The sequence below is a fragment of the Blennius ocellaris genome, assembly GCF_963422515.1.
Source record: "Blennius ocellaris genome assembly, chromosome: 4".
NCBI lineage: Eukaryota > Metazoa > Chordata > Actinopteri > Blenniiformes > Blenniidae > Blennius > Blennius ocellaris.
In genome coordinates this window covers 14,438,553-14,449,913 of record NC_137653.1, presented here as the reverse complement: position 1 = coordinate 14,449,913, position 11,361 = coordinate 14,438,553, and the positions used below count along the sequence as shown (strand labels likewise).

Below are 11,361 nucleotides of genomic sequence, written 5' to 3'. Positions count from 1 at the left end.
GTTCAGGCCTGACGAAAGGACAAGGCAGGTCACTGACCAATCTGCGACTTAATTGCTCCTGATAATATATCTGCATGTCCATTGAAAAACAAAACAAAAAACAAAAACCAACAACTTGTCAATGTCATCATTTGAAAGCTGTGAAATATCTGCTGTTGCTTTCATAAAAAGCCTGCTGCTCCTTGAACGACCTTCCTTGTTCAAAACCCTTTTTTTTTTCTAGTTCTTTTTTTCTAGTTCTTTTCTGTCTTTCACATATCCAACGTTAAAGTTGGATATGTGAAAGAGTTTTCACAGTTGTCATCGGTTTGAGTCATGAAGTGATTAAACAGCAATTAATGTAATGATCACCCTGCCGTGTTAGGTGTGTTTAAGATAAACTGGAGAAAACTGCCTTCTTTTAACCATCTGATGTGGAAACCAGTTGTTTCGTTTGTGAATGCTCATGATGCGTCAACCTGCCGGGCGGCTGCACTTCTGGAAAAACAGCCTTGCGTCAGATATTTGCCAGGTGATGAGCGGCAGCATGGGAGCTTTCCACCTGCTGCGGGGCTGCGTCCTGCTGCTGAGCCTGGCCCACAGCCTGCCTGCCGCCCCGGAGACCACCATGGATTACTACCACACCCTGCACGTTGAGCCAACCGCCACAGACCAGCAGATTAAAAAGGCTTTCCGAAAACTGGCCGTGAAGTTCCACCCAGATAAGAACAAGAGCGAAGACGCAGAGAGGACTTTCAGGGATATTGCAGAAGGTAAAACAAAACAAAACAAAACAATAACATGCAAACCTCTTTTATCGTCGAGTCCAAATGGTCTCAAACCTTTCACAGTGACTCCTTCCTGATGAATGTTGAGCTGTCAAATAACAATAACTTATGTATTGATCATTTTCTGGTTAAGAACTGAACCACACTGTGGTGGTGGCTGGCATTAATACCACTCTATTACACTCTCTCTCTTCATCTCTCACAAATGCAGCAAGTCACAATAATAACCCACAGCAGGTCCACAGAACCCTGTGGACATATTCTCATCAAGGTCACTGATAATTCAAATTCCTCTTTCAAAGCTTTTTTTTTTTTTTTTTTTAGCTCAGTTATTGACATGGGGACAAAATAAAGTAACGGAAGTGCATGTTTCAAATGTAGATTTTAGTTTTGTGCTATTTTAGTACCGTAAGATGTTTTCAAATCAATATAATTTTCAAGAAATCTTGATTCCTCCATGTAATCCCAGACAGAAGGCTGAGAGATGCTTGTTGTTGTACTATGAGGGTCAATCTGACCCTGAACCCAGAACTTTGTTGCTACGAGGTGAGAGTGTTCTCAGCTACACTCTTGAAAAGCCCTCCACTATTATTATCTTATTGTTAGGACAAGTTCTTCATCACCCCGAACCCCAGATTTATCTTTAGCTTTAGTTCTCAAACCACCGTAACGCCGTGCGTACTTTACACCAGTACTTTACACCAGTGTCCAGACATCAAAGCATCTCAGTAGTCGCTCCCTCTTTGCTCCTCCCAGCCTACAGAGTGCTCTCCAACCGTGAGACGAGGAGGCGGTACGACCTCGTGGGCCATGAAGCTTTCCTGAACGATGGGCCTTCTGCTGACCCGGATTATGACCACGAGCCACACTTCCACTTCTATCCTGCAGACTTCTTCGATGATTTTGATGATGACGAGGACGAGACACACGTCCACTGGGGCTTTTATGAGGATGTGGACGATCAAAACACACATTTCAGTTTTGACGAGGTTGAGTTCACCTTTTATTTTGATGATAATGAAGGAGAGTACTTTTAATAAACATGTTTTTTCCCCTCCCCCATGTGACTGTTATGATTTCATGTGTAGTAATGCCAATAAAGTCTTTGTGTTCATCAAGATGTCTGACTATGTGTTTTTCTCTCATTTATTTGAGATAACGCCGAAAACGGCTGTGAAAGTGGCTGTGAGGTCGAAAGGCTGACGACCAGATAACTGAATAAACCGTTAAGTCTTTTTCTTTCCTGTGTGGGTGTGCCAGAGATCCCCAGTTACTGACTAACAGGCCATTCACTCATGTATTTCTCTGCGCCAGCACTTTATATTTGGCTGTGTTTCACTCCATTCCTCTCAGGACCATTGTGCACTTTGACCCAGAGGATATCCTGTGCCTTCTCAGCATTTGGAGTGTGAGTGCACCGGAGGCAACGGACAAAGGATCTTCGCAGTTCTGTGCCCCTTTTTCCAGCTTAAAAGGACTTTTGAACCAACTTCAAATCACACAGGCGAGGCTGTACACGTTTCTCTGCAAACTTGACAATGATGGTAAGTTTGCTTGGGGAGAAAATGTAGTTTTGAGAACTTCTGGGTGTCATGTGACGGCGTTTGACTCCAGGGAAACATTCATGGTCACAATGTGGGCTGAGTGCAGCTTTTCTTTTTCATTTTTACATTTAGTTTGCATTTTTGTTTACTAAAAAAGAACAATTGCCACATTTCCGATGTGCAGGAAGAAGAGAAGGAAGTGGGAACTATCCTGAGCGTCCATTGTCATGACATCAAAATATCCGAGGTTCTGCGAGATGGGGACACGCTTACGTTTCTGATTATATCCCAGAAGGTGCGATTGCAGATTGTAGATCTTAGATCATGCCGAAAATCCTGTGGCGACCTGTCGATCCATCTGAAGTAAAGTGCTAGAAATACGGCGCACTGAGCCGACCTGTTGTTCCTGTGTGTTCCAGCTGTCTGGGACCGGGGAGTACCATGTGCACCGAACCTATGATGACTTTGACTGGCTGCAGCAGCACCTGTTCTCCCAGCAGGACGAACCTGGGATTCAGGGAGTCATAGTCAGTACTTCATTTTATACTGTATGTGCTGGATTGGAAAAAACAAAACAAAACAAGAAAATGTCAATATTACAATCTAGACAAGTTGTGTGGAATCATTGGAAACTCTCTTTTGGAAATCAGCTGGGTTTGTTTGTTTGTTTGGGTTTTTTATTTAGCTCCAGCAGTGTTTCCAGGGTTAAAGTGAAACTAACTAAAGAACAACCTTTTTTATACTTCACGAGACATAATATGCAGCCACACATAGCTTTTGTTACTGAAAAGATCCCAAGTCAGTATATTCAGTTCTCATGGTTCAGAACTAGTTCTGTCCACGTTTGGAGAAGGATTTGGGTTTTTAGAATATCCTTCCGAGTTTCCCTTTTCTTACATCCTCCTTTTCTTTTTAATCAGGAAGTCCATTTCAGTTGCTGCCAGTTTGCCAGTGCCATTAGTATTGTCAAGTATCAGGTAGAAACAATATAAGATCAGGACACATTTGCAGGGTCTTTCTTTCTTGAATAATTGTAAACAGGGATTGTGTATGGTGTGGCACTCCTCTTGTAACATCTGAAAAGGTATCAAATATATGTACTCTGATGCAGAATAGGTGCTCTGTGGCCTTTGCTCTGTGTAATATTGTTGCTTTTTTCCCCCCTCTGTGATATATTTGATTGTTAAATGATTACATTGTATTACATAGATGAAAAAACTAAATTGAAATAAATTCAATTACGGTAGGTCACATTCAAATATCTAATGAAATACCTCTTATTGAAGTTCCCTCCACTTCCTGCAAGATTTCCCGTAAACACATCTGCCAAAGTGATGAAACAGCTTGGTAGGTAGATCTTTAAATAAATAAAATAAGCACTTGTGTCGTCTCCTTTTCTGTGCGGTGTTTGATGTGATGTGACTGACATGCTGACGGTTTTCCTGCAGGCTTCCTTGGTCTAGAAGAGTTGAAGCCATATTGTAAAGCACTGGAGAATTTCCTCCGGCAGGTCGCTGCACACAGCATACTCAGCAAAAACAAAGCTGTGGAGATCTTCCTGACCGGCTCAGAGGTACGGTAACACACCGCTTTATCGGAGCAGCTCCACTCTTAAGGCCAGAAACTTTTTATGTTACAACAGGCTGTAGTGTCATGCTTTTTTTTTTTTATGAGACAGTAAACGGTTAAAATTTCGCAACCACATTTTCAGATGAGAGTTCATGTGACTGAACATGAGGCCTTTGTATAGTGATATACTGTATGTGAGCCCGGCAGGGGTGCAGTGGCGCAGTGGTGCAGTGATCAGCATCAGTGGTCTTGAAGCTGCATCATAGGGACTATATGCAATTACTAAAATTAGTTGTGGAACCTGATTTTTCAGGTGGAAAATTACTCCCATTACTAAAGTGAAAGAAATACAGTATTAGTATGAGAGGCATGCTTATCATCATGTACATGAGGGATGTCAAACTTATTTTACTCCAAAGGTCACAAACAGCTAAAATAATAATGTGATGACCTTTAAAAAAAAATTAAAAAAAATTCCCTTGAAAATTTTAAATGATTCCTTTTGTTTTGGTGCAAAGCTTTTTTTCCAAACACCTCAAACTTTTAGAATTTTCAAAAAAATGCCATTCTTGACGATTCATCCTGGTGCAAAATACAGTAAAAAATAATAATTCTCTCCATAAGCAGCACTTTGCAGCATTCAACATGCATGCTTTTGAAAAAAAAAACTCACTGCCAGAGTATGGCTTTTCATGCTAATGTTACTTCAGGGAGTGACAGTACTGTTGGGATTAGTAGTGTTAGTCGTGTTCACTGGAGCATCACTCAGCTCTCAGCTTGGTCTATTTACATAAACAAGTGCAAATAGTGGTGGAGAAAACATGTGAGCTGAATTAAAGGACATCTCAAGAGTTTTGAAATAAGCTGTTTTTACATATATCATATATTATATATGTATAGAGAAATTAAATTAAAACATCTGATTACAAATGTCTTGAACTGCACGCGGTTAGAAAGTCAATATAATCACCCTTGCAGTGGTGAATTAAGTCTTTTCAATTGTCAATTAGGTCTCAAATAATTGTCAAAATATTTTTTAAATATGTTGCATGAAATGAAAGAATAAGAGTTTTTTGCTTTGCCATTGTGTAAAGCCTCCAGGCGGGCACAAAAAGGGAAAAAACATTTTCAACCGACTGAGTCAAGCTGTGGAGGAGATGAGGAAAGAAAGCCATAAGGTATGCGATACGGTCTTGCACAACAAAACCGTTCTGTTTGAAGATGCACAGTGGTAATGTTATATATTTGTTTCTGCAGGATGTGGATGAGTTCTTTCAAAGTGCACGAGCTCAGAACCTCACCCTGACAGGCTGTACAAAGACTGCAGCTGAGGTGAGGCCTATTTGTCGGTTCATTTATCTTCCTCCGGGAATTTCTCTTTCACAGTCACAAGCTCATACATTGTGATTTCTTACTCCCTTTTCCTTTTCTTTTTGCAGAAATTTCTAGATGTGGTGCTTACTGAGCAAAGTAAGACAACTGATCCACTTTATTTATACATATGTATTTATGTATGGAATCCCAGACACCAGGCAATAATATTTTTTGATTTTTTTTTTTGTAGAAATAGCTGTGGCCTGTGGACACTTCTCAGCTGCTCTGCACCTCTGTGTGGAATCAGGAGAGGATCCTGACAAACAAGCTTTCACCAAGTGAGGAAGAAGGGGGGAAAAAAACAATACAATGAATTAATGGTTTAATATGTAGAGGAGCTGGCTACATGTTTTATTTGCCTCCACAGGGTTTGTGTGAAATTATCAGAGGTCTTTGAGTCTATGAAGGTAAGTTGCTTCTTTACAGAAACAAACTCAGCAGTGCAGCACTACTTTGCCAAATGATGTGTTTGCGTGTGGGCAGAAAAACATGGCGAGTGTTGCAGAGAACAACGTGATCACCCTCGGACTGGGCCTGGACTTGGAGTCTCGTTACCAGGAGGCAGAAAAGGTGTTTGTTTGTTTTTTTATCACTGTCATCAATTTATATTATAAAGAATAAAAACGTAAACATAGTTTGTATAATTCAACCAACACTACTGCACCCATTAGAAATATGTAATAGGTCTAAAAATATTCATATGTGTATATATATAAAAAAACAACTTTCAGAACTGAAGAAAATTAAGTTTCTTACAACAGGCAATACATTAAGTGGGAAAAAAAAACCATGGCTTTCACAGTGCACGTTCACCACTGTTCGCCATCATGTAAAGTTAAATGGATAAATATGGCCGTATTGACATTTGACTGGCTCTTCCTCAAGGGTGCATTGAGTCATGCACATTCAGGTTCCTTGAAGATGTACTTATCAGCTTATCAAGGCTTTTCCCTAAACCACTGGTGTCACCTTCAACTGGTTTGTGGGCCACATGCAATGTTCTTCAAATGTAATTTTGTAGCCTTCTGGACATGTCTTATAAAAATCCACCCTCACAGTTCATGCTGTTCACTTGCAGCACTGTAGCCTGTTATCACAGATCTTTTAGTTTGCCACTGTTGTTATCTCTGATTCTCTTACTAAAACTGTGTAATCTCCATGGAATGAATCTGAATCTGCCATTGTGTGAAATGAATTCCTTTGTTTTGTTACCCTGCAGGCCAGTTTTGCTTTTAAACGTTATATTTATATATGAAATTTTGTCCATTTCAACATGGCCTTTTGTTCCTTCCAGCCAATTATTCATCAATCACGGTCAAAGTTAATCTTTTGCTGTCATAAAGGCCACGCGGGTGATTTAGCATCTGTTAAATCTTCTTTTTAAACTCACATTACAGTGACTTTACAATGACTCCATGAAATACACAATTTTGTCTTTGTCACGAATACTTAGAAAATACATTTGGCATTTCTGACCGTGATTTATTGTTCTGCACTGAATCGGGCACTTCTGTTGAAATCTGGCAGTGTATCTGAACGTTCAGACTAGTTTTACTTGGTTTTGTGAAATTGTCGCGTCACATGGGATCTGACGATTACGTTGATGGCAGGAAATGCTCTTCAGGAGAACCTGTAAGCTGGTGGAGCTCGAGAATGCAAGAAGAAACGCAGAGAAGGCCAAACCTGTGAAGAAGACTGCTGTGAGTGGCTGCACCCACGATTTGACATGATCAAGATGAAGAGGTGTCTTCCTTTATGACCAGCAGGTGTCAGTAACACACTACTGCTGTTTTCCCCCATAGAGCAAACTCCATGTTGGAGAGAGAGAACTCATTAGATTCAAGTATAATCTGTTAATTCAGTTGTGATGAAAATTAAGTGCGTATTGATTATGTCATGCTTTACGTTTTCATAAGATGGAGGAAGTGAAGCAAGCAACAGAGGCAGAGTTTGGACACATTTCTGAAGTGGCTAAACAAGAGGTAATATCAAAACAATTTCTATAGTATGTATAACCGCTTGTGGGTTTGTGGGTTTACATTCACTGTGTGTTCACATCTTGATATGATTGTGTCTTTACCAGATTCAACGTTTCCAGAAGGCTCGTGTGCAAATGCTGCAGCAGGTTCTGGTTCAGTGGTGTGAAAAGCAACTTCTTACTGCCAAAGAAAGTGCTGACCGGTTGAACAAGCACCTGCAGGTCTTACGGGGGATGGCCTAGAGACCGTCTTAATGAAGCAGTCTGGATGTTTGGGATCCAAACATGTCCTCCATCGTGTTGCAGCTGTAGCCTGATTAGATTCAACTCCATTCACAGTAAATGTGAGGAAATTATAATCACACAAGCGCACACCAGGCTTCCCTCAGCTGTACGCCCGTTGCAATAAAAATCCTGGGTGAAATTATTGTTTTGAGATCTTTGCAGTGTATTTCATCGTTTGTTTGTGTGCGTGTGTGTGTGTGCGTGTGAACTCTGTACTCCACCTCTGCATTTGTGCTGAGAGTGTATTGTGCTGCTCTCTAGCCACTACATCAGCTGGGGTCACACAAAATAAAGTGTGATGAATTGATTCCCAAAGTACCTGCTTGCCTTTGTGTGTGTTTCTTACTCCTGTATCATTAATCAGTTGGTTCAACTGCTCCTGCAAGGGCATGGCAGCAAGGACACCCAGCAATGGGCTATTTGTTCAGCTGAAATTGAAATTATTGTCTCTGTGAAGATTTGTTGATGACCTCACTGACAACTATTTTAGTTTCTGTGATATTATAGGAAATCTGAGTTACTTTTAGCACAGAAGTGAAGCGCACTTTGCTGAGACATTTTCCACACATCAGCTCAATGTCATCTTGTTTCTCTGTGCCTGCTGAGGACTGGAGCTTCATATCTCAACGCCGCAGTAAGCTCCCATCCTGTCTGTTTCGGCCAGTGATCTTTCTGTTGGGTGAATAAAGAGGAATGGTTTCCATTTCAGGGGAATGAGTCAGGGAAAGATAAAAGACAGGTCTTACGAAGAGAGGGTGGAGATGAGGGTTAGAAAAAAAAAATGAACCATCGCGCTATTAAGTGTCAGGAGTGTTCATTCATTCTGCACCAATGGAGTGAATTAATGAGGGGAAGCATTTATTAGTTTGAATGAAAACTACTTGGCATTATGAGTCATCATGTTCTCCTTTTGAATACAGTGTATTTTCCACACAAGGTTGCAATGAAACGTCACATCTGTAACCTTCATCCTCATAACCGGAAGCTAAAAAAAAACCAACCTAAAAACAACCTGGAAATTATATTCAAATACTACTACTGTTACATTGCTTGTATTACAAGTAGAATTGTTGGTACTGTTGTTGATGCTGCTTCAGTAAAAATACAAAACCAGTACAATTAAAACTGGCAGTTATTGTTTTTAACCTTTGGTAGTTCATTACATCCTCAATAACAGACATTCAATTCACTGTACCTATGTTCCAAGCACTTTTGTCAGACCATAAAATATATAGAAAATTATGCTGTATTAATTATGCTGTTGTATTGCATCTTGAATTTGAGTAGGGAAGCATAAGACTGACCAAGAAATTAGTTCATCAGGGCAAAGACAAAGAAACTATCACACAGACAAAAAAAAACAAAAAAAAAACAAATGTCAGCCCGTCCAGCAACAGTTAGGTAATTATTAAGCTTAATGATGAAACATGACAATGGTTGAAAAGTCAAGGATGGTCAGTCACGTTACAACATTGTTTAGGTACTGGATTCAATATCCAAGGAGCTGCCCGAAGAGAATTGCAGTCAAGTTTTTACGCTCTTTCTTTTTTATGCTGTCGGGGTAGTCATAAATATGGCACTCATTCTCCATATAGTACACACATTTATTGATCATTAAATCCAGCAGTTTCATCATTAAGGTTTTGTTCTTCATTTTTTAGGTTTATTGGTTTTAATGGAACGCGGTAAATGTTAAACGTGAAAACTTTATGAAGCACTTTTATGCTTTTCTAGTTTTACTTCTGCCCACCTGAGAAGCACACTCTGTGGATTTGTACCTGAGTGAGGTCGGGGATGTAATGAACAAAATGTATTATGCTGCAGGAAGCAATAAAAACGAGAAAGTATATATATATATATATATATATATATTGTCAGGGATTAATTTAATTGCAACATCATTCATTATGTTGCTATTTATTTTTCCCGATGTTTCCATCCCTGCTGCTTGTCACTGAATTATTCGAGATGAATTTCTCAACAGGGAAGTCACATTACAGGTGCCTTTATTCTCATGCTTCATGCTTCATGCTTCATGCTTCATGCACACACACACACACACACACACACACACACACACACACACACACACACACACACACACACACACACACACACACACACACACACACACACGCACACACACACACACACACACACACACACACACACACACACACACACTAGAATTAAGAGTGCTGAGAATCCCAAGTGCTGGGAGCCTGACCCAAATCAAGGACAGGGGAGACATTGGCTGTACGTTGTGTGTGTGTGTGTGTGTGTGTGTGTGTGTGTGTGTGTGTGTGTGTGTGTGTGTGTGTGTGTGTGTGTGTGTGTGTGTGTGTGTGTGTGTGTGTGTGTGTGAGTGTACATCCTATTGAAAACATGAAGTTAGAGCTGATTTGCTCAAGTCGCTCATTACTGGTGGAAAGGCGGCACTCGGTGTATCGCCCCATTGCCTGACAAGGACTGGTCTGTCAAGTGCAAAGTGTTAAGTCTGAATACATAGTGTGACAAGGTCCTTTGACTCAGCCACTCTCTTGAAAGCAATTTGGTGTTAGTGACAATCTGTTAGAAGAAGGGGGAAAAAAATCAGCTGGGCCACGAATGATCAGAGGGTTTGAATCCGTGTTTGGGCTGCGAGATGTCGCACTCCTGCCTCATAACAAGAATGCTCCTTGTTGGACTGCTCGTTGATGCGTTGTGTTTGTTAGTTTGTTTGTTTTTTGTGTGTGTGGAGATTGCATGCCCTTAAAAAAAATTGGTTTTCTCTGTTTTCATCTCATAGTCCTTAAACATGCAAGCGAGTGTTCATCAGTCATCTGAATTGTCTATAGGTGTGAATGTGTGTGTAGTTGTGCCTCTCTCTGTGTTAGATTTGTCAGGGTTGTACCCTGCCTTTGCTCACACATCAGCTTCAGCCTCCACCACCCTGAGCTGGATAAATATATACAATGGAATTTATGACACATTTTTGAAAAATCAAACGGGTAAATAGCCTTCACTTTTAAAGCACATTTTCGCCACCTTTCTAGCAGTTTACACTATTGGCCACATGGAACTATTCAAACACACAATCCCACATGCTGCTGTGCGAGGTCTCTGCACAATGACAGAAACATTGTGTTCGGTGTCTTGCCCAATTTCCCAAGTCAAGCTCGAAGTTGAAGAAAATACAGCAATCTCATCTCGCAATTGTGCCTCAGTCTCGTGGTCCAGGGCCTGGCTGTGGCATATCACAAATTAGTGAGTGTGTTGCATCTGAGCCGAGTCCATCCAAGGTTGCTGGCACCTCATTAAATCTAATCACTGTCGTACACAGGCTCATTAAAAGTTTGTAGAATGGCGAATGAGACAGGAGGATAAGGAGAGTAAGAGGCAAGTGCCATCATGCCGATGCCCTCACCATCTGTGGTTTTCACAGCTTCATAATGCACATCCCATTCTGAATGTGTAGCACTGCACAAAGTAAATACTTCAAATCAGACATCTAAATCAGGCCTAAAATCAACCCTGATGGCAGCACTCTGCTGATGATTTGGATTGTGCATACCGTATCAATTTCCTCTTCTTGCAGTGCGAGGCATTAGACTTGCTAATTCAGTCCATTTTTTTTTCTTTTCACTACTGAATAAATCCATAAATATTAATACATTTACACTCCCCTCCTAGCGGCTTGTCATGTGTTTGAGCCTTGCTGGTGATGAGATGATACTGTTAATTAGGTTTGCAGGAATAATGTTAGCAGTGAACCTACAGACAGGCTGACATGAAGAGGTGAAGACTTTTCTGTCTTTCACAGTGCTTGACAGAGTTCACTGAAAACAAGGTATCGTAGAAAACA

General features: G+C 40.6%; 1 protein-coding gene across 1 annotated transcript; it reads left to right on the top strand.

Annotated features, from left to right (window-relative positions):
* Window positions 1–2,184: 2,184 nt before the first annotated feature.
* LOC308129562 (sorting nexin-6) lies at window positions 2,185–7,825 on the top strand. Its single transcript, XM_080495532.1, has 14 exons — window positions 2,185–2,311; window positions 2,496–2,606; window positions 2,731–2,838; window positions 3,598–3,658; window positions 3,760–3,884; window positions 4,975–5,058; window positions 5,138–5,212; window positions 5,320–5,350; window positions 5,445–5,532; window positions 5,622–5,661; window positions 5,738–5,824; window positions 6,865–6,954; window positions 7,171–7,236; window positions 7,338–7,825. Exons 1-14 carry the CDS (start codon window positions 2,306–2,308, stop codon window positions 7,473–7,475), a joined length of 1,110 nt encoding a protein of 369 aa, XP_080351658.1. The 5' UTR covers window positions 2,185–2,305; the 3' UTR covers window positions 7,476–7,825.
* Window positions 7,826–11,361: the final 3,536 nt, after the last annotated feature.

Excerpts from the sequence above, each read along its gene's own strand:
- LOC308129562 (XM_080495532.1), top strand. Across the intron at positions 2,607-2,730 it reads TTCTGATTATATCCCAGAAG|CTGTCTGGGACCGGGGAGTA; the intron begins GTGCGATTGCAG and ends TGTGTGTTCCAG. Across the intron at positions 5,059-5,137 it reads TGAGGAAAGAAAGCCATAAG|GATGTGGATGAGTTCTTTCA; the intron begins GTATGCGATACG and ends TTGTTTCTGCAG.